This window comes from Gymnoscopelus microlampas (genome assembly GCF_963454915.1).
Source record: "Gymnoscopelus microlampas genome assembly, chromosome: 3".
NCBI classification, from domain to species: Eukaryota; Metazoa; Chordata; class Actinopteri; order Myctophiformes; family Myctophidae; genus Gymnoscopelus; species Gymnoscopelus microlampas.
This window is the reverse complement of record NC_139940.1, coordinates 2959275-2983421: the sequence shown is the minus strand read 5'-3', so window position 1 is coordinate 2983421 and position 24147 is coordinate 2959275. Positions and strand designations below refer to the sequence as shown.

The following is a 24147-nucleotide window of genomic DNA, read 5'->3' as shown; positions in this document are numbered from 1 at the left end:
CACACACACACACACACACACACGTATGTATGCTCAGACATCTTCGTCATATATTTTTTATCTCAGGTACTAGTGTAAATATGTAGATAACTTTGTTCTCTTGTTTGATCTCCCTTCCCACTTGCCCCCCCCCACCCCCCCCCCCCCCCCCTCTTCTTCCTATGGAAACAACGTTGTGATGGGAACGACAAGCGAAGGCGAATTTCACCCCCTTTTTTTACCTCGTATAAAACCTGTGATGTGACAATAAACCTGATTGTGATTGTGTGTGTTTCCGTGCAGCAGCAGCAGCAGCAGCAGCAGCAGCAGCAGCATGGTCAGACCTCCTGGCTGGAGATGCAGCAGTTTATTGGAGATCTGCTGACGTCTGGAAGCAGCTCCATCCACCACCACCAGTCCACCATGAGGGGGGAGCAGCAGCACCACCAGGACCAGGCCTTCCACCACCTGGCCTGGGGGGTGGCAGGAGGGGGGGCGGCGGGGGCCGACGCCCTGGGGCTGAAGGGGGCCGGCCTGGCATCCGTACCCCAGGCCAGAGCACTGCCCCAGGACAGACCCCTGCCCCAGGACAGACCCCCTCCCCAGGACAAGACGGATCCAGCAGCACACAACCGCCAGACACAGTCGGGGACGGCAGATCGTAGTGGACAGATGAGAGACAGACGAGGAGGAGGGGAGAGTGAGTAAATGTATAGCCGTGTTGATTTTGCCGACTAAAACTATGACGAAAAATGTTTGTCGACTAGGTACCCTTTTTCACTGACGAAAACTAAATAAAAACGAAATAAAAGCTAAGCTACAATGACAGAAACTATGACTAAATATACTGACAATTTTGTCAACAAACTAACTAACAACTAAACTAAACTAACTAAAATGTTAGTGAGGGACTAGAGGAGAGGAGATCCAGTAGAACTAAAAGACTAGTCATCATGGGTGCGTGCGGGTGTCACAGACCGAAAATAGCAGATCTAGGCGTTGTGAGCTTGTAGATCTGCTATTTTCAGGATGCAGCTAAGTGAAAATCATTTCGATGCCATCACAGCCCGACAAAAATAAATTCTACTATACTAAATCAACTGTAGATTTAGTCGACTAAAATCTTATGATATTTAGAGTCTAAATATCATAAGATTTTAGTCGACTAAGTCGTCTAAAACTAGACTAAAAGTAAAACATTTCAGATGACTAAAACAAAACAGAATTGTATTCAAAAGGCTATGACTAAAACTAAATGCCATCAAAATCAACACTGAGTGCTCTATAGATAGTAAAGGTTATATTATAGACCAGAACAGAATGTTTGTGTTCCGCGCTTGGGTGGCACAGTGGTAAAGTGTCTGCCAAGTACCCAGCACCACCGGTGGGTTCAAATCCACCGTGGTGCATGTGGCTTTGTTGAGTGTCTATAGACGAACTCAATTGGCCCGTGTTTGGAGGAGGGCGTTATGATGGTTTTAATTGTGGAGAGACCTCCTCCTTCAATAGACATACATGCATTATTATGAGTTATGAGGATGTGAATTGTGGAGAGACCTTCATGCAACATGCAACTACTTGCAACTACTTGCAACCATTATCCCAATGGCAGTTGCAAGGAGTTGCATTGGTGCGGTTTGGCCTTCACATGGGGCGTCCATGGGTGTCTTTGAAGTGCATGCACATAGCGCTGTCATGGTTTCATTAAATTCATCGAGGAAAATTCATAGCGTTAAAGCTGAAGGTGATGGAACCGAAAGTGGGGAGGAAAGGAGCTATATATGTAGAGACATTTTTTGGCCTTTGTTTTTCAGCACTTTTTGTTTTAATTTTCAAGAAGCAGGTTTTGATTTTATTTTCAATAGGAGTCATGGCTGCCATTGTGCATGTTTGCTCACAGGAACAGGCCATGCTGCTACAGTAAATACGATGGAACCATGAGTAAAACCCTTATGTTTGTCCTACTACAGGGGTAGGCAATTGAGATAAGCCTAGGGCCAATATCACTCCCAGACATTCCATCGCGGGCCGGGCCTCCCTGCGAACATGCACTCGCGCGCAGCGCGCGCACAACAGTAAGGTGGAATTTTTGAACTGTGAATGGAGTTTCTAGGTGAAAGTGTTTCGGATCTAATTCGGGTCTAACTCGGTCTAATTCGGGTCTAATTTGGGTCTAATTCGGTTCTGTTTGACCAATATAAATCAACATTTTTTCCGGTTTAAATATCAGCACAGGCGATTTTTCTGGTGATTTTTTTTTTCTTCTCCATTTTCCTCTAATCTAGCTATAAAATGTTATAAATCCTTTAAAATGCATCGTGTTTATGAGTGCATGATTTCAAAAGTGGGTTCAAAATCAAAAAATATTTTTCTTAAAAAAAAAATTTTTTTTTTTTCAATTTTTTTTTTCTCAAAATTATCTCACGGGCCAGATATTATTTCTGGGGGGCCAATTTCGGCCCGCGGGCCGCCTATTGCCGACCCCTGTCCTACTATTTCATGTCAATATGGCTGCCTTGGAGAAAAGGTGTATTGGACGTGTTTCCGTTCATTTCTACTCATTCATTATAAATATCATAGTTACTATTTATTTCACAAGCTTGGTGGTACTGTGGGCTTGAGTGTCTAGACTTTTTGGTCCATTGATATTTGGGCAAATGGATACAAATGTAAATGTAAATTTGAAATGTCATTTTGTTATAGCCTACATTTCTCTGTTCCCACTTCATGTGTTGCTGAGAGAGCCTTTTTTTCCAGAATTATTGTAGTTGAACTGAAGCACTTTATAAAAAACTACAGATCTTGTAGGCTTGTTATGTGTAATGCTCAGTGGATTATTATGAGCCCAGGTGTGGTTTTCATTTAGTCTGTAAGTTATGAATTCATACACAGTAAAAGTCTTAGTGTTAATTTAATTCAAATGGGAGAAGGGAAAACACAACTGCTAATGTTGAAAATGCAAAGTAAGACTTTTGGGGAGAAAGGATGCAATCACTGGGGGCGAGGTGAAAAAAAGTAACAAGTTACTTTTGGCAGGGAGTAATATCTAAAGTAAAATAACTTTTTAAACAAGTAACAAGTAATATGCTACTGTTTTTGAGTAACTTGCCCAACACTGTTCATTCATCACGTTGTGTTGTTGCTCCTCAGCTCTGGGGGAGCATCATGGCTGCACGTGTCCAGGATGTCCCTTCTCCTCCCCGCCTCCCGTCTTTGAGACGCTAAAACCCAGACAGCCTCCTCCTGCCTCCTCGTCCTCCCGTCACGCCAAAGACCTGATCTCCTCTGCTCCTCTGAGCCTGTGTCTGCCCGTCCAGGACCCCAGCGGACCCAGCAGCACCTCCTCCTCCTCCACCCACCCGGGGACCACCCGGCGGCCCCCCGGGCAGCTCCACACACAGGTTATTATTATTATTTATTTTTTATTTTATTTTTTTCCGTTTTTACTTTTTGTTTTCAATGTCAGTTTAGTTTTAATTGTTTTGTTTTTTTAAAGTGGTTTTGCTAGTTTAGTTGTAATATGGGGTTAGGGCAAGTTTCAAAAAGCTTCAGAAATGTTTCGAAAATAGCCGATCTACAAGCTCACAACCCGTCGCATCGCGGCGGGTTGTGAGCTTGTACGATACGATACGATACGATACGATAATACTTTATTGTCAGTTTGCACTGAAATTTGTCTTGCGACCCAGAAACAGCCATGTATGCAACATATAACAGTACACACATTTGACATGACACAAGAAAACAACAAAATACAAATACATACATAAAGACATGCAAAGACAAGAGCAATGTCCACCACTCAGCCTACCCTTGGCTTATAACTCAATGTCGTCTGATGGACAAAGGACCTCTTCAGTTTGACCTTATTGTATGTAGGAACACTGTATCTCCTTCCTGAAGGCAGAAACCTATATTCTCCATACAAAGCATGGCTAGTGTTTGAAGTCATATTCCTTGCCAACCTTATCATACTGTTATCATACGTAGATGTATAGAGCCTCTGAAGTGGCTGTCCAACAATCTTTGAACAAATGTTCACTTGCTGCAGTAGTTGTGACTTTAAGGCTACAGACAGACATCCATACCAGGTGGTACTACAGTACTGCAGGACACTCATAATAACAGAAGTGAAAAACAAAAGAAGAATCTGTCTACTAGCACCAAAAGATCTCAGACGGCGAAGGAAATAGACTCTTTGTTTTGTCTTCTTACCCACTGATTCAATCTGGTCTTTCCATGACAAAAGGTGGTCTATTACTACTCCTAGGTATGTATACGAACATACCTGGTTGATCTGTTCACTATGAATAGTACTAGTAGATCGGCTATATCTATTATCACTATTTTCTGAAGTATTTTTAAGACATTTGTTTTTTGACACCAGGGCTTAGAACTGGCACAGCCAAAATGATTGGAAGACTAGACTTAAAGGACAACTTTGTGTTTTTTTTACAACCAAGGTTTATATTTTAGCTTGTAATTAAAGTAAATAAAAGATGAGTGTTAAAATGATTTCATTTACTGCTTTCTATAGCTTTAGAAATTTCCGTGATCTTTTTTTCAGTGGGCGGGGGCATTTGGGCAGGTGGCTTTTTACACAATAAAAAAAGGTCCCGTGGTCTTTGATGACCAGATGTAACTAAGTTATTGGGGGCTAGAAGAGCTACTGTAAATAATAATAAAGAAATCGACATTTTTTTTCCTGGGGGTCCCCGGACCCCCTTGGGTTCCACGGACCCCCTGGGAGTCTCGGGACCCCTGCGAAACATCGCGGACCCCCGTGAAACATCGCGGACCCCATCGGCTGTTTTTTTTTTCATGAAGGTGGTTGCTTGTTTCTGGCGCAAATCTGGCAACACTGACCTGTCTGCTTGTCACAAGCCCCCCCAAACGTGGCAACCCAGATGGCAACGGTGTTGTTGTGTTACAAAAGCAGCTGCGTGCGTCACACACACACACACACACACACACACACACACACACACACACACACACACACACAGCACAGAAGTTGCGTCCTTCTCTCTCTCTCTCTCTCTCTCTCTCCCCCTCCGTCCCCCTCTATCTCTCGCTCCCGCTGTCCTCTCTCTCTCCCCCCCTCCCTCCCCCCCTCTCTCTCTCTCCCCCTCGCTCCCTCCCCCCCTCTCTCTCCCCCCCTCTCTCTCTCCCGCTGTCCTCTCTCTCTCTCTCGCTCTCTCCCCCGCTCTTGCTCTCACAGCTGTTTGAATGGAATGTGAAAATACGACACCGGTGAAACAGCGGCCTGTGTGTGTGTGTGTGTGTGTGTGTGTGTGTGTGTGTGCGTGCGTGCGTGCGTGCGTGCGTGCGCGCGCGCGCGTGTCGCTCCCCCTCTGTCCCCCTCTCTCTCTCTCTCCCCCTCGCAAAGCAGACGAGTCGTCTGCTTTGCGAGTCTGAGACGACACGGTGGAAGTCGCAGTATAGTGTTTTGAGTTGTAGTTAGTTACCATGACAACTGAGGACGTTTTCTCTGTGATTTTACTAAGTTTGAGTTAGTTTTGTAAACAAACTACTGTATACAGAATGATACAATTATCATTTTGTTGTTGTCGTTATAAAGCCTTGTTGTTTTCTTTACATTTCTATGTGCGTTTTTTGTTTGTTAGTTAGTTAGTTAGTGATATGTGGTTTAGTTTTTAGTTAACTATAACAGGGGTCTTCAACAGGGGGTCCGGCCGGGACCCCTAGGGGGTCCTCAGAGTTACTACAGGGGGTCCGCCAAAACTTTTTTTCTTTTTTTTTTACATTAACCACTTGAACCCTAGCATCCCTTTTCCTTAGGGAGGACTTTAGCCAAAAATAGCAGATCTACAAGCTCACAACGCCTCGCGCTGCGAGGCGTTGTGAGCTTGTAGATCTGCTATTTTTGGCAAAGAGGTATAGGTGTAGAGGGAAAAAAGAGCAGACCAAGTAAAAAAATAATTGTATACAATATAGAGGAGGGGGGTCCCTGCTTCCATCTCTTTCTCAGCTAGGGGGGTCCTCGGCCTGAAAAGACCCCTGAACTATAATAATACTAACTAAACCTTGCTCCAGCAGACACAGGACAAAGACCCCCGGGACGCCGCCGCCCCCCTCAGTCCGGGCCAGGCTTCAGACCACACGTCGGAGGGCTCGGGGGGGTCCCGCGGCTCCCCGGCCCACCTGCCCCCCCACCCCCACCACCACCACCTGCCCATGTTCCCCTGCCTGTGCAGCCTCCAGACCTGCGCCCAGCTGCTGGGACACCAGGTAGACCACCTCCACCCACCCGTCACCATGATCATCATCACCATCACCGCAAACTGGTGGAAAAAAAGTACTCAAATGTCTTGGTATGAAAATGTACTTAAAGGTAGGGTAAGTGATATGTTTTGGTTAAAACAAAAAGTATTTTGTTAAAAGGTTAAAGCACTATATTCTGATAGTCAGGGTCCCCACGGTCATGAAATTCCTGGAAATATTTTGAAAAAAAAAAAAAAAAATCCAGTACTGGAAAAGGTTTGGAATTGATCAAAGGTCCTGGAATTTATCAAGGGTCCTGGAAAAATATTTGGCTATGCATTGTTTTTGGCTATTGATTTTTTTTGATACAAAACATTTTCATAAACATGTATAACATTACACGAAATATGTAACAGAAGTAGTTTTTCGCCGAACGGGCTGTGTAACACCCCATCCGCACTGCCAGCGATGCGACGTGATGCGACGTGACACGAAGCGAGCGGGCGATGAAATCTCATTAAAATACATGTTTTTGAATGAGACCGTCCTGAGACTCCTGACCTACCGCAAGCAACAACGAACCGTGCAACGACGTCGTCCACCCCTCCTATTTTCGCTTGCAGGGTCACTATGCCCTAATTTTGCACGAAATGTTGAATGAAATTGTACTATTTTATATTCTATGCTTTATTTTTGCTACACTGCCTATCTTTGGGCATTGTACATAGGAGTAAGAGACACATTATTGCGCTGAATGATTGTTTTATAGGCCTGGAAATTGGGATAAATATTCTGTAAAAGTTTTGGAAAAGTTTTGGAAATTCATTGCTAAAAATGTGTGGGGACCCTGGATAGTAATCATTGCTATAGAGTATTTGTTCAGTAACAGGAGTCTCCCTGTCTCTCCAGCTCTTTAATAAACAGAAAATACATTTTCCGGTAGGTGTCAAAATCTCAGCCAATCAGGAGAAAGTACCCATTTTTAAGCTTCATTTTTATAGTGTTCCAGTTCCAATTTTGCCTGCTCATTTCTTAGTGTCTTCACTTCCAATTTCACTTGTTTAATCTATATCCTGATTGAGTTCTCTGTCCTGATTGGATAAAATTGGAAATGAAACTGAAACTGAAACGAAAATGCATTTTCTGTTTTATAAAGAGCTGGAGAGACAAGGAGACTCTTTTTACTGAACAAACACTCTATAGCAATGAGTACTATCACAATATAGAGATATTTAACACTTATTTTAACCAAAGAAAATCACTTACCCTACCTTTAAAGTACCAAAAGTAAAAGTGCTAAAATGTTTGAAAATAGCAGATCTACAAGCTCACAACGCGTCGCGATGCGACGCGTTGTGAGCTTGTAGATCGGCTATTTTCAAATAGCCTATATATAAAATAGGGCTAAAGTTGTTAATGTATGTTTTATAATGTAATAATTTATATCTGCAAAGTAACTAGTATAACTAAAGTCTTCGTATAAATATGCAATATTTGCCTCTGAGATGTAGTGGATTAGAAGTAAAAGTATAGACAATTGGAAATACTCCACTAAAGTAAAAGTAACTCAAAAGTACAGTACTTGAGTAAATGTACTTAGTTACTTTACACCGCTGATCACCGCAATTATCTGAAATACTCGTCATCATTTTTGTATAATTGTCCATTCATCTGTATAAAGTAAAAAAAAACATGTTAAATGTTAAAAAACATTTCATACCCTTTTCAAACAAAAAGAAAATAGCATGAATAGTGTAAAAAGAGAACTGGAGTGATGTACTACTTTGTACAGTCAATTAATAAGGCTTTACAAAACAAAAAGCAGAAATAGCCCGTCTACAAACTCGCAACGCATTGCATCACAGCGTGTGATTTTTGTAGATCAGCTATTTTTATAATTAAAGGTTTTTCCCCTGATCATGACAGCCCTATCACCACATATAGACGGATTTCCGCGCGACGTCATCACAGAGCAGAATGCGCAATCTGCGCATGCTCGGGGCAAACGAACCGGAAGCGCAGTTCACTCTGTTGTTGTGTTCGGGAGTTAGATAGCCATAATTCTGCTATTATAGGCATAATCAGGGGCGTCAATTGGGTATGGCAGGCTATTGCAGCTGCCATACCCTGGCTCCAGGGAAGAAAAAAAAAAGAAGTACTTTTTTGATAATAAATCGGGAAAATCAGGCAAAAATAAGAATTAAATAACATAACCCTAACCTAACCCGAATCCTAACCCTAAAACCGAAATAAAGTAACCAGAAACTGGAAAAAAACGAACCCAACCCGCCCAGAACCGCACAAAAATTTCGCGCGCGCGCGCGTGCATGAAGTCGCGTGCATGCTGCCATACCTTAGCTTTTGCTGAACTGACGCCACTGGGCATAATAGGCATAATGCTGCTATTACAACTTCTGACAAATCATTTTTATTGAGTAAACAAGGTATTACAAACTGCATAATTTAATCTACTGTCATTAAACCCGGTGAAGATCATTTCTTTTATGAATGGACATTTGACCGAGCTGCTGCGGGTAATGCCCTCTATAGGCTTACCCCTCCTCTGCGCGGTCATATCCTCTCATGTTCACTAACAGGAAACCCGTCTATAGTGGCTTATAAAGTACGTTAAACCAGTGATCATAACGTATTATTAAAAAATATGACAATTATGCATTGTGAGCTTGTAGATCTGCTATTTTCAAAAGACTTTTTAGACATTTTATACATTTGAAAACTTGTACAAAATACATTTTGATACCAGTACTTTTGTACTTTTACTCAAGTAAATGTCGAATTCCAGACTTTTACTTGCAAAAGCATTTCTACATTGCAGTAGCGATTACTTTTACTTGAGTAAAAAAACGTGAGTACTTTTTCTCTCTGGACGAGAGCGTCCGCCTAAAAATTGCCTAAATCGTAAAAATTTCCTTCCATCACCAGGAGGGGGCAGCAGCAGCAGACTCGCCCCACCACGGCCGCCACCACTTCCACCCCTGTGCGTTCACCGCCTGCCTGCCGTGCCCCCAGCTCTCCGCCCACCACGCCCACGGCCACGCCCACGCCCACCACCACCCGCCGCAGACCGCCTTCCCCTGCCTAGCCTTCGCCACCTGCGCCCACCTGTGCCGCCAGCATCATCACCATGGCGACCAGCGGGCGCATGGAGCGGGCGGCGGCGGCGGCGGCTCTTCTTCGTCCTCCTCGCTGCCACACCCCTGCATGCATTGCCCCGCCTCCTTCGCCCGGCCCTCGCAGCTGCTGCACCACCAGCGCTCTGAACACGCCAACAAGCAGGTAAACAATGCAACCAGTGGCGTGCACAGACATTTTGAGGGGCAGGTGCTCAAGTAAATTGTACTTTTTTTTTGTTTACTTGGTCTGCTCTTTTTTTCCCCTCTACACCTATACCTCTTTGCCAAAAATAGCCGATCTACAAGCCCCGTTGTGGGCTTGTGCAACTGGGGCTTATGTGGGCTTATGCAACTTTACATTTTCTACGTTTTAGACATTATTCTGTCCATTACTTTATCTACTAGGACTAGGTGGTTTTCAACCAGTGGTCCGGGGACCACCAGTGGTCCTTGGGGGGGGGGGGTACCAGGGGGTCCCCAGTGAAATTAGTTTAACATAGCGTCAGAATCATTTTAACCACTTAGCTTTGGCTAAGCGGCCCAAACCTCTAGTTGCTGTAATTGTTTTATAGTTCACTGTTTGATTTTAAGTTGTTAAGCACTTTGTAACATTGTTTAAAAAGGTGCTGTATAAATAAAGTGTATTATTATTATTAATATTATTTTATTTTAACCCATTCAAACTGGGAACGAATCTGTCATTTTTAGATTCTTTTTGGGCTATTCAAAAATAGCAGATATACAAGCTCATAGCGAAGCACCGAGTGCTGCGCTATGAGCTTGTAGATCTGCTATTTATTTGAAAAATCGTGGAAAATTTGTGCAAATCTTTGAATATATATATTTTTAAAGCGAACAGTTGTAACTCAAATCTTTGCTTTTTTACGAAAAAACCCCCCCCCAGATCTACATGCTTGTAGCGCTGCACTCTGTGCCGCACTATGAGCTTGTAGATCTGCTATTTTTGAATAGCCAAAGAAATCTAAAACTGACACAGATGTGTTCCCAGTTTTAATGGGTTAAAGGTTTATTTTCAATTTACAATTTACAGTTTTCACATTTACAATGATAACACAACAACCAAATAATCATGCAATCAAAGCTTTACATTTCACTCAACAAATGAGCTATGACGTGTATTAGCAATACCTCAAGTTCAAAATCCCCCCGCCCAAAAATAGGCATTGATGATTAACCCATTGAGACCTGAAGCCGATTCTACATGTCTCCTAAATCTCAACAGTATTCTCAAAAACGTATGTTTCTATATCAGTGGTGTTCAATCTTATTCATGTCAAGGACCCCCAAAACTATATGTATTTGGTCGCCGACCCCCATCAAAATATTTTGTTCCAGGGACCCCCCCAGAAGCAAAGATTTGAGTTCAAAATGTTCGCTTTAAAAATATATATATTCAAAGATTTGCACACATTTTCACAAATTTTCAAAAATAGCAGATCTACAAGCTCGTAGCGCGGCACTCAGTGCCGCGCTACAAGCTTGTATATCTGCTATTTTTGAATAGCCCAAAGTGTAAAATAATGCTTTCTTAGCTCAAATCTAAAAATGACAAAGTTCCAGGTCTTAATGGGTTAATCAAATGATGGATGATTTTATTTTACAATTGGTTAAATCGATTAGTTGGATTAACCGTCGCTCCTCCCCCCTATTACACACGCAGGGCGGGTTCATCTGCACAGAGTGCGGCCGCTCCTTCAACTCTCACAGCAACCTGCGCATCCACCTCAACGTGCACACGGGCGCGCGCCCCTACGCGTGCTCCGACTGCGGCAAGAGCTTCAGCCAGTCGGGGGCGCTGAAGATCCACCGGCGCATCCACACCGGCGAGCGGCCCTACTCCTGCAACTACTGCGGCCGAGGCTTCCCTCACCTGGCCGGGGTGCGGGCGCACCAACGCACGCACACCGGGGAGAAACCCTACCACTGCACACAGGTTTGTGTATATATATGTCACAGGGGAAATTGGCATTCGTTGGGGAAATTGGAAAGGTACGCTCGTTTTTTTAGGCGCGTGGCTTCGGCGCGAGCCGGGGCTTTTCGAGACAGTGTTTTTTTACGTGAGGGGCTCTTCCTCCTCCTCCTCCTCCTAGTGCCCGTGCCGCCCGGCCGATGGTCTGCTAGTCGAATCAGCGCCGTCCGAGTTGTAAACCGATAGGGTGAGAATAGATCTTTTCATGGGTTACTATCTAAGACATTGGTTCTCAAAGTGGGGTCCGGGGACCCCCAGGGGTACTTGAGGGGGTTCCAGGGGGTCCCCAGCTAAATGATGGACAGGAACCAAATGGACCCTTATGGGTCTGTAACTCTGAGAGTGTGCAAATGGAACCAAATGGACCCGTTAGGGTCCATTTGGTTCCATTTGTACATTCTCAGAGTTAAATTAACATTGATTTTACAATTTGAATTGGGGTCCCAGAGAGAGAAATGCCATTAAATGGCGGTCCGTATAGCCTAATGCATGTCAAACTGGGGGTCCTTGTAATTAAAATGGTTGAAATCACTGCTAGAGAGCCGTAAAAATCTTCTATTATGGGGGTCCCTGGCTTATCTTTTGAAATGGGGGTCCGCGGTCTAATAAGTGTCTATTTGGGGGTCCTTGGCACGAAAACGTTTGAGAACCACTGATCTAAGACACACATGTGTGCGTGCGCGCGCGTGTGTGTGTGGTGGGGGGCTGTAGTCTAGTGTGGCTTGCATTGCCCACTAGTGTTGGTTCTACAGAATTGCCTGGGGGGGGGTGAGCGCTCCTTTTTCAATTTCCCTGGAATGCCAATTTCCCTGTAACATATATATCCATTTGTTTTGTTTTGTTTAGTTTTGTTCAGTTTTCGACTAAAACACGGGTAGGTCAGTGTGTCGCCTACTTCGCCCATCCAGTGCATTGATAGCATTGATAGCATTGACAGCATTGATAGCATTGATAGCATTGATAGCATTGTTAGCATCGATAGCATTGATAGCATTGTTAGCATCGATAGCATTGATAGCATTGTTAGCATTGATAGCATTGATAGCATTGATAGCATAGGAAGCGGCTCAGATAAGAGCTTTGATGATCTGACCCTCTGCTTGTGCTTGTGTTGTTTTTCCTTGCAGTGCGGTAAGTGCTTCACCCAGTCGGGGGCGCTGAAGATCCACATCCGCATCCACACGGGCGAGCGGCCGTTCCTCTGCAGCCTGTGCGGGAAGGCCTTCTCCAACCGCTCCGGCATCCGCTTCCACTACCGCGCCGTCCACGGCGTCCTCCCCGAGCCCGCCGCCGGAGCCAACGCCGCCGCCGCCGGGGCGGGTCTGTACCGCGGCCCGACGGGACGCGGGGGCGTGGCCGGGCGGCCCCGTGGGGGGGCCAGTTCTTCTACTACTTCGTCCCGGGGCGGCGCCGGTGACACGTCGCAGCACGCCGCTCCGCCGGGCTCCAGCAGAGCTCTCGGCGCCGCCGCCGCCGCTGAGGACAACAAGCCCCGGGCGGCGGCGGCGGCACGGGCGGGGCTGGGGGCGGGGCTACCGTACGCGTGCGAGGACTGTGGGCTCTGCTTTAAGGACGCCCCCTCCCGGAACAGACACCAGGCCCTGACTCACTACTCTGAGGGAGGAGGAGACGGAGAGACACCGCTGAGCGAGAAGGAGTAGACTCGCCTGAACGTTACAACTCTTTCACTGCCAGATTGTCCGGGGGGCCACCAGTGGTCCTTGGGCGGCGGCGGTACCAGAGGGGGTCCCCAGCAAAAAATTAGTTGACATAGCGGCACAATCATTTTTAACCACTTAGCTTTGGGCTATTCAAAAATAGCAGATCTACAAGCTCATAGTAGATCTGCTATTTTTGAAAAAAAATCCTGGAAAAAGTGTGCATATCTTTGAATATTTATATTTTTTTTAAAGCAAAAATTAACTGATATCTTTGCTTCTGGGGGGGGGGGGGGGGTACCCTGGCACAAAACGTTTTCTGATGGGGGGTCCGCGGCCAAATGTATATCAATTTAGGGGTCCTTGGCATGGAAAAGGTTGAAAAACCACTGACATAAATGAATCGCCCACTGCCAGCGATTTTTGGTTTTCCTTTTCTACCAGTCACAGAATATTTATCTCCGGTATGACCGATCCCCTGACGGTTGCTAAACGTGTGTGTGTGTGTGTGTGTGTGTGTGTGTGTGTGTGTGTGTGTGTGTGTGTGTGTGTGTGTGTGTGTGTGTGTGTGTGTGTGTGTGTGTGTGTGTGTGTGTGTGTGTGTGTGTGTGTGTTGGAGGGGGGGGGGGGGGGGGGGGGGTTAGAGAGCTGAACATTGTAAATGTCATGCACTCCAATCAAAGGGATATTCTGACGCGATCGACTGCGGCGGTGATGACATGACATGAACCGTGTTTTAAATGTATCAGATATTTTATATTACCTTTTTTGAAAATGTTTTATAACGGTTTCTTCGATCCTATACATCATGTTTTATTGATCAGGTTGATTGAAACTATAGTTTGTTAAATGTACTCATTTACAAATGACTTAGGGTCTAACCCTAAGTCATTGGCTGTGGCAGAGGCAGTGGCTCTCAGTGTAACTCGAGAGAGTCCCAATGGACCCTTATGGGTCTGTAACTCTGAGAGTGTCCATTTGGAGATTTCCATTTGGAGTCCATTTTGGTTCCAACTCTGAGAGTGTCCAAATGGAACCAAATGGACCCTAACGGGTCCATTTGGTTCCATTTGGACACTCTCAGAGTTAAATTAACATTGATGTTACAATATGAATTGGGGTCCCAGAGATATAAATGCCATTAAATGGGGGTCCGTAGCCTAATGCATGTCAAACTGGGGGTTCCTTGAAATTAAAATGGTTGAGAATCACTGCTAGAGAGTCGTAAAAATGTTCTCTTACGGGGGTCCCTGGCTTATCTTTTCAAATGGGGGTCCGCGAGCTAATAAGTGTCAATTTGGGGGTCCTTGACATGAAAAAAGTTTGCGAAGCACCGCTGTATATAACGTGTACTGTATGATGCAAAATGAAAAAGTCGAACTACAGTATGTCTGAGATCTTGTGTTTATTAATGCAAAGTTTATGTTGTATCACAGACTGCACAAACACAGAATTATAATACAGCTCTGTCAGTGGTGGAAAAAGTACTCAAATTCTTTACTTAAGTACAAGTACTAATACTGCAATATAGAAATACTCTCTTACAAGTAAAAGTCCTAGAATTAAAAATTTACTTGGGTGAAAAGTACAAAAGTATTGGCATCAAAATGTACTTAAAGTACCAAAAGTAAAAGTACTAAAATGTTTGAAAATAGCAGATCTACAAGCTCACAACGCGTCGCGACCAGTTGTTTTACACCACTGCAAAACAACTGGTTAAATTCGTTCTACTGCTATGCCACCAGAATGTGGAACGCTCTACCAACATACTGTATATATACTGTATGTACATATATAACAGAATGCTCTACCAACATACTGTATATATACTGTATGTACATATATAACAGAATGCTCTGCCAACAGTCAAGAAGTGTGAATCCTTACTCTCCTTCAAAACCCTCTAAAAGAGCACTTACAGGTCCTAACAGGGCAACCAGACCATAGTACTCTTCCCACTTTATTCCACTTCTAGATAAACTTTATTTTGCCGCGCTACTCCTCCCACAGTTTTTTTTCCCCCCAATTGTGTGCCATATGTCAAAATGACCGGTCTCACTGGGAATCGTGTGCGTGTATTTTGCTAAGAGATTGGTTATATAGTTTAATTGATATTGATTTATTAGTGCATTAAATTTCTCCATCCACTTTAATGGAAAAGTGAAAAAAACTCAATTTCAAGTATTCTTTTCTCAGAAACCGTAAGGGCTAGAGTTTCAAGACGTGGAGGGGTGGTTCGTGATTTAGTTCGAAATTTAAAAAAAAACAATTACACCAGTCGGCCTCATGGTGGCGCTATAACAACCCCCTTTACGTTTTGGCCTATAACTCTTGAACCGTAGGTCGTAGAATAAAAACTCCCCATATAGGCCACGCCCATTTGCGTCAGGATAGATTTTCCGCCATTTTGAATTTTCTTCAAAACACACTTTTAGCTCCTCCTCCCACATATTTTGTCCAAATCTCACAAAAATCGGTACACATGATCTCTGGACCCATGCGATGAACATCTCCAATTTTGATAGTCCATACCGTTCGTCCGTAATTGGCTTCCAAAGTTAGCAGGAGGGGCCTGTTTGACAAAAAAATCCATAAATCACGAATGAAGCGTCCGGTCAATCCCAAATTTGAATCACATGTCAAGGGTGGTTTACTCAACAAATCCCCAAAAGCATTTCCACTTTGATCCATAGGGGGCGCCACAAATGCGCACAATGTAACCGCTTGATGCAAAAACATGATTTTTAGGCACTCCTTTAGACTTTGGAAGTCATTTTTAGCCAATCAGGATGGAATATGAAAAATCTGATATACATGTATCGTTTAATGTCTATAGAGATACTTCGTACCAATTTGCGGGATGTTTGGATCAAATCTGTAGGAGTACTGTCATAAAAATGGTTTTGCAAAAAGCGGCCTCCTGGTGGCGCTATAACAGGCCTATGTGAACATTTTGGATCAGCGGTTCTGTATTGGCATCCAGGAGTGTGTGTGCACAGTTTCGCTATGATCAAGCCAACAGTGCATGCCGGAGATTAGCTGTTCAGAGATGGAGGGGGTGAAGGACACACACACGATCGGACGGACTGACGGACGAACAGACGGACGGACGGACGGACGGACAGACGGACAGACAGGGTGCAAAACATAGTCTCCATAGCCATGCCTTTTGGCCTGGCCGAGACAACAACAAAGCAGCATGCTTTGTAAAGTAAAAAAAACACAAATCCTAATTCAGGTGCCCAGTTGTCCAGATGCCCACATGTCCCAAGTGCCCAGTTCCCAGTTGACCAGGTGCCCACATTTCTCTAGTGCCCACGTGTCCCTAATACCCTCATGTCCCTAGTGCCAAGATGGTTTTGGTGCCCAGTTATCCCTAGTCCGGGCCTCGTTCCGGATGCGTTGTGAGCTTGTAGATCTGCTATTTTCTAATGATTTGTATAGATTTTATGCATTTGAAAACTTAAAATGTGACATTCTGCCTAATTACTACTTTTACTTCTGGTACTTTAAGTATATTTTGATGCCGATACTTTTGTACTTTTACTCAAGTAAATTTTCATTACCAGACTTGTACTTGTAACAGAGTGTTTCTACAATTGCAGTATTGATATAATTGATTCATTGATATGCATTGTTAAATAAATATTACAATGTATGTCTATTATTATTATTATTATTATTATTATTGCTTTTATATATTTCACTAACTTCTTCTCTTTAACTTTTAAATAGTGAAATGACGTAATAGTGTGCGTGTGCGTGTGCGTGTGCGTGTGTGTGTGTGTGTGTGTGTGTGTGTGTGTGTGTGTGTGTGTGTGTGCCGGGAGGGGGGGGCGGGGCTTTTGTCGTGTTTGTGTGTGCACGTCATAGAGTTGTTTGGGTGCGTGCGCATGTGCGTGCGTGTAAACATCGCGAACAGTCTTCTCCCGGGTGGTTGAAGCCAGAAGGGGGCGAGGGGCGGGGCTGGCGGCAGGGGCAGGCAGGAGTAATGCTAGTGCTGAGATGCTCTCAGCAGCAGGAGGAGCAATGTTCTCACTAAATAAGTGTAGAGGAATATCTTGCGGAGTTTCAATGTTAATATGTAAATATGGCAACTCATTTAGATGTAGGTTTATGGTTTCCCATGGACTATAGCAGTTGCAATTTATCTTCTTTCATAACATAATCCCCACACCAAGAGTAAAAAAAGAAAAAACGTTTCAGTCATTCGGTCCGACTTCACTGTAGCCCATAGTAGCCTTTTCATACGCGATATGTGAACGTTTATAATATTTAGAGAAATTGAAAAATGTCAAATACAAAAGTAGTCGTAGTAGTGAATATTTATTTTTGTTTCTCATAAGCGTGCATCCGTTGTATTTTTGTTTCTCATCATCCGTTGTCCGTCAACAACACAGCCGTCTGTGCCTCGACGTTTGCGCTCTGTCTCAGCTCGCTTGGTGCCTTCTGGCTTAAACCACCCGGGAGAAGACTGTAAACATCAGAGTGAACGGCGCTTCCGGGTTCGTTCTACCTCAAGCATGCGCAGATTGCGCATTCTGCTCTGTGATGACGTGGCGCGGAAACCCGTCTATAGCGTCTGTGTGTGTGTGTGTGTGTGTGTGTGTGTGTGTGTGTGTGTGTGTGTGTGTGTGTGTGTGTGTGTGGGCGGGGGGGGGCTGTGCTTGCGTACATGCGAGAGGCATGCCCTCTCGCATGTACGCATGTCTGCTTGTCTGACCAATCACAGCCCTTGCAGATTTTGTCCCTCCCCTTAAATCCACGCCTCTTGCAGTGCTTGCCTCGGCTCGCCTTCACTTCTCATGTCTTCTCGCGAATGCTAGGTCTCTCCGTCCGATGATAGATTACTATTGGAAACTGTTCTACTTGATTTCGGTTCATATATCACTGATCTACTTTCATTTCGTCGTCTTTTGTCTGAGGTGAGTACTATTACTTTAAATATACTTTTTTTCCCCGCCTTTATTACTTTATTTTTATTTTTTCCCGCCTTTTTTGGACTACATGAACGTTCAGATTTCAAACACAGTTTTTACCCCATGGCCACGGATGTTATAATTATGTACGGGCCCTCAGAAATAGCCGTATCTTCCGTATTGTTCAATAAAAACGCATCTTAATCCGATCGGTGGCCATTCTCTCATAGCTGGCACACTCTATCAGAGTGCAGTACACCTACCAACCGATGGGTAATGCAGTTGAAAGCATATGGCGGACATGCTGAGAAAATGGCCACCGATCGGATTGAAATGCTTTTTATTGAACAATACTGAAGATACGGTTACTTCTGAGGGCTCGAACAGAATTGTCACATCCGTGGCCGTGAGGTAAGAACTTTATATTTGAAATTTGAACGTTTATGTACATGTACGGGCCTTAAATGAATTAAGTGCAGTCGCCAGGTTAAGTTTGTTTCAGGCCCCAGGACAGGAGGTAATGGAACAATTATATTTTATATGTTGGTGGACTTTACTGAGACAATGGCAAACAACGTGGCTTTGACTCTGTATATAGTAACATGAGTTTTAACTCTAGAAGGAGATGCTGTTGTAATGTGACTGTTTTACTAGCAGTAAATAGACATTCATTTGACGCACTGTTTGGTTCAACAAGTGTTTATCTGCACCGAGCATTGTATTGGGTTGACTAATGTTAGAGGACGCCGCGGTTTTGGGGTTGTTTCCATTAACCTGGTTGCTTGTTTCTCTCGCTATACCTGGCAACTTGCCATGTCCGCTTATTGTAAGCGGATGGTCGCGCTTCTTTTGGGGCTTGTTTTGGGGTTGAAAAGGACCGCATGAGAGTAGACCCATTTATACAGTCTATGGAGTAGACGGTACACGGTCGGTCGTACCGTGTCGGTCGCGCATGTTGCTAATGCTAACAGATAGCATAACAAAGTTATTGAGCGTACGAGGCGAACCCAAATGAAACTATACCGGTTCCCCATTCATTCATTCAATAGCAAGACGTGTACTGGCGCCCCGCCCCCATCACCGTAACGTTAGCTATGTGAATGGAAACATGTGGAGAGGAATACCAGTCATTTCGCCCATTCCGCAGTTGTCCGAAATGTCTGGGGGTGGGCGAAATGTCTGCTCAAAAACACGGGCGAAATGGATTTAAGGCGAAATGTCTGGTTACCGTGGAGAGCAGTGGTTTTGATACTTTATCTAGTAAGACATGAGAACAACAGTAGGCCTACATGGAAGTACAAATTCACAATACAAGGTCTACTAACCTAACCTTACCTAAACCCTAACCCTAACCCACAATACAACAAGGTCTACTAAACTACCTAACCTAACCTTACCTAAACCCTAACCCTAACCCACAATACAACAAGGTCTACTAAACTACCTAACCTAACCTTACCTAAACCCTAACCCTAACCCACAATACAAGGTCTACTAAACTACCTAACCTAACCTTACCTAAACCCTAACCCTAACCCACAATACAACAAGGTCTACTAAACTACCTAACCTAACCTTACCTAAACCCTAACCCTAACCCACAATACAACAAGGTCTACTAAACTACCTAACCTAACCTTACCTAAACCCTAACCCTAACCCACAATACAAGGTCTACTAAACTACCTAACCTAACCTAACCTTACCTAAACCCTAACCCTAACCCACAATACAAGGTCTACTAAACTGGAAGACTCATTAAGCACTGAGCTTGTTTAAGATGAGATCCCTGAAAGAAGTACTCAGAAATTTAACTTAAGTAAAAGTAGCAATACCACAATATAAAAATACTCGGTTACAAGTAAAAGTCCTGTGTTCAAAATGTTACTTGAGTAAAAGTACAAACGTATTGGCATCAAAATATACTTAAAGTACCAAAGGTACTACAATGGTTGAAAAATAGCAGATCTACAAGCTCATGGGCTACAAAAGTATTTGCACCAAAATGTACTTAAAGTACTAGAATGTTTGAAAAATAGCAGATCTACAAGCTCATGAGCTTGTAGATCTGCTATTTTCAAGTAGCATATTTATAAAGTAGGGCTAAAATGGGTTTCAAATAATTGTAGTGGAGTAAAGGTACAATATTTGCCTCTGAGATGTAGTAGAGTAAAAGTAATTTCAATTTGAAATACTCAAGTAAAGTACAAATACCTCAAAATTGTACTTAAGTACAGTACTTAAGTAAATGTACTTTGTTACTTTACACCACTGCTAGATAGCCTGCCTGTAGATAGTGCTTTTGTAATAGTTTCTAATTGTAACACTCCTCATACTGCATGAGTTGTTGTACCCTATATATCGTGTTAGTAACATTATTATGTTTTCTCCATCAAAGCATGCATGCTGTACGTGTGAAACATCTTGACCGGCAGAAATACATCTGCTTTGAGGGACCACTGTCTTTTACATCATTTCTGGAGTGTGGTGAGTGAAACATTGTTCCACAGCATGCCCTATGCCACTGATGGTGTACAAATGATTGGGGTCCATTTGGTTCCATTTTTACACTGTCTTAAAATTGATTTTACAATATAAATTGGGGTCCCAGAGATAGACATGCCATTAAATGGGGGTCCTTGATATTAAAATGGTTGAGAATCACTGCTAGAGCCGTAAAAGTCTTCTTATTATGGGGGTCCCTGGCATATCTTTTCAAATGGGAGTCTGTGGGCTAATTGTCAATTTGGGGGGTCCTTGGCATGAAAAATTGAGAACCACTGCCATATGCAACAACATGCTGGGTGTACAGTACAAGGCACAATCCATTTTATTTAGGATAGAGTGATTCAAAGTCTTCAGTAGGGCTGTCAATTTTCCTCATATGATTGAATTTTCTGTGGCTATTTTAATCCATTTTTATGACACATTAATACAAATTAAATCAATTGCACAACAGATTTATCAATAAGCTTGTGCAATCTTGTTTTGTCTTCAGTTGCCAAGAAATTTGAAATTCCTACTACCTCAGACTTAAAAGTCTATGATGACTTGAACACTGAAGTTGACGAGGAGGCGTTTCAGTTTTTTATAAAGAAACCAGACCTTGGTGTGTTGGAGATTTGTTCACCCCAAGACCCAAATCCTGAAGGTGAGTTCTGTTGCTTATCAACATGGAGCCTTATAGCCTCATCCATACAGTCCTGGCTAACCTAAAATGTCACACAGGTATATTTTTGTACTTTGAAATGATCTTTGTTTCTATACGCCCAATGTAAGTAAAAGAGAGAAAGTGTCTGAGGAAGAACTTTGTTGGTGTGTGGATCCTTCCGTATCTAATGTGAGCTTTTTACATTACACTTGCCACAAACATTCCTCTCTTGCTAATCACACTTGTTATGTCAACATTATTGCTAGATTCAGTGAGCCCCTCTGCAAGCAATTCCATTGCCAGCAGCAGCAGCTCCTTTCTCAGCTCTGGTGCAGACAATGACGGGGACTCGGATGACACCATCAGTCCTGCTCCAAGAAACAGAGCTGACCTGACTCGTCTCGCTCAGGTAAGCGTTGCTTTTGGGGGGGGGGGGGGGGGGGCAGTCATGGTTTACATTTTTGTCACCTTAAATATACTTGGCCACCAAATGTAGTGGCCTGTAGGACCAGTGCTTTAAAATATTACTGTCTATCCCTGTGTTTCCCCTCCCTTTTTTTTACTTCCACTTAGATGGTTGAAAAAATTCTGAAGGACAGACCTGGCGGAGAGAGGATCCTTACCGAGTATGCTCGGACAAAAAGCCTAACGGATACCAGAAGACGCGACATGGTGAAGATATTGGTTGCACACGTGGCAAGTGAACATGGGTATGTTGTCATCTAAAAAGTATGCACCCAATACACAATTTTGGTTGCACTTGGTGCAGGCCAAAATCCTCCTTTTTGCAGAAGGCAGCTGCACAGCAATACTTTTGTTTGGATCTCATACGTGTGTGTGTGTGTGTGTGTGTGTGTGTGTGTGTGTGTGTGTGTGTGTGTGTGTGTGTGTGTGTGTACTGTAGGACGGGTCCTTCAAGGCGTGTTAAAGAGGACTCTGCAAAGGGCATCACTGCCTTATTCCCATACCTGGCCGATCCCCAGGGAAATTTGTGCTATATAAGTACATAAAACACCAGTCTAACGCACATTTACACATGCTCATTAAAACCAAATGACACTTTTCCCCCCTCTTTTCTTCTTGTGTTTTAGGAACAGTATTACAGTCCAGTAGATGGGAGTGGGTTTCTGGCATGGCGAGTGAAATCACTTCAGAAAGAAGCATCAGAGGGACAAAAAAAGAGCAGAAATGTTCAGCCACTGACGGGTGTGTGATTTTGATTGTAGTTAGAATTTAAGGGGGAAGTCACATGTTCACACACACACACACACGCACACGCACACGCACACACACACACACACACACACACACACACACACACACACACACACACACACACACACACACACACACAGGAAGAACCAGTGCAACATGTCATGTTTCCCCCAGTCCACTGTCTAGCAACTGTGAAGATGGATCCTTATAGTAAATGCATATCACTGGAAAGTATTGCAGCAGTATATGTGTTTTTTTTTTCTCTTTTTTTTTCTTGGACTGAGTGAGTAATACTTTTTGCAACACAGTGGGCTGGTGCTGCTAATTTGAGGTTTCTGGTCGGCTCCGCAGCTTTTATTTAAATCACTTTTCTGGTTGGTTCCGTTGCCTTAATTTAAATCACCTTTCCTTTATTATCATTAATATTTTCATTTTCTTCTGTGTCTTATTAACCTAAAATTGTACAATCATCTATTATCTGTGTAGGTTTGACAGTACAATATTTATACATCTTTTTTTGCCGAATGACTGAGTGTGTAATAATTCACTTAATTTATTTTAAATCACCTTTCTTTTATTATAATAATAACTCACTTAATTTAATTTAAATTACCTTTTATTATTATTATTATCTTCATTTTCTTCTGTGTCTTATTAATCTACATAAAATGGTACCATCATTTAACTACCTGTATAGGTTTGACAGTAGAATATCTTTTTGTTTCTTTTCCTTTTTGCGGTAAGATTGAGTGAATAATATGTAGCCACTTACACCAGAAACGTTTTGCAACATAGTGGACTGGTGCTAACTTGTTGTATCGGTCGGCTCCGTTGCTTTAATTAAATATATTTTCCTTTATTATCATTATTATCACTTTCTACTGTGTTTTTTAATTTATATATAAAGTGTGCCAACATTTAGTATCTGTGGAGTTTTTTTTTTTACAGAAGAACATCTTTTTTTTTCTTTTCTCTCTTTGTTTGTCGGACGGCTGAGTGTATGGGCCTAATATGTAGCCACTTACACCAGAAACATTTAGTAACATAGTGCATTGGTTCTCAAAGTGGGGTCCGGGGACCCCCAGGGGGTACTTGAGGGGGTTCCAGGGGGTCCCCAGCTAAATGATGAATAGTTAGGAACCAAATGGACCCTTATGGGTCTGTAACTCTGAGTAGGGTCCATTTGGTTCCATTTACACTCTCAGAGTTAAATTAACATCGATTTTACAATATAAATTGGGGTCCCAGAGATAGAAATGCCATTAAATGGGGGTCCGCAGCCTAATGCATGTCAAACTGGGGGTCCTTGAAATTAAAATGGTTGAGAATCACTGCTAGAGCTGTAAAAAACATCTCTTATGGGGGTCCCTGGCTTATCTTTTCAAATGGGGGTCCGCGGGCTAAAAAGTGTCAATTTGGGGGTCCTTGACATGAAAACGTTTGAGAACCACTGACATAGTGGACTGGTACTGCTGCTAACTTGTTGTTTCGGGTCAGCCTCGTTGCTTTAATTCAAATTGCTTTAATTTAAAAATGCTCCTTGCTGGGAGCCGCTGCTTTAAATTAAATTTCCTTTTCTTTTACTATCATTATTATTATCACTTTTTTCTGTGTTTATTAATCTACACATACATTCTGTCATTATTAATTGTTTGTGTATTTTGGACAATAGGCTTGAATAGTTCTTTTGCCGACTGACTGACTGACTGACTGACTGACTGAGTGACTGATATCTAACCACAAACACATCAGAAAATGTTTGGTGAAATACTGGACTGGCGCTAACTCGCCGTCTCTGATCGTCTTTGCTGTTTTAATTTAAACCATTTTTTCTTCATTATTATTAGACTAGCCTACTGTCACTGATTATTACCAG

At 43.2% G+C, this 24147-nt stretch overlaps 1 protein-coding gene across 1 annotated transcript; it reads left to right on the top strand.

The window, feature by feature from the left end:
- Positions 1–523: 523 nt before the first annotated feature.
- On the top strand, positions 524–13102 carry LOC311041516 (uncharacterized protein). The gene is made up of 6 exons (XM_084051920.1): positions 524–679; positions 3130–3380; positions 6037–6231; positions 9148–9501; positions 11020–11292; positions 12456–13102. Exons 1-6 carry the CDS (start codon positions 652–654, stop codon positions 12987–12989), a joined length of 1635 nt encoding a protein of 544 aa, XP_083908046.1. The 5' UTR covers positions 524–651; the 3' UTR covers positions 12990–13102.
- The last annotated feature ends 11045 nt before the right edge of the window (positions 13103–24147 follow it).

Bases quoted from the DNA above. Each gene is read 5' to 3' on its own strand.
- LOC311041516 (XM_084051920.1), top strand. From the start codon at position 652: ATGAGAGACAGACGAGGAGGAGGGGAGA. The intron at 6,232-9,147 runs GTAGACCACCTC...TTCCATCACCAG, and splicing joins CCCAGCTGCTGGGACACCAG to GAGGGGGCAGCAGCAGCAGA. The intron at 9,502-11,019 runs GTAAACAATGCA...TTACACACGCAG, and splicing joins CTGAACACGCCAACAAGCAG to GGCGGGTTCATCTGCACAGA.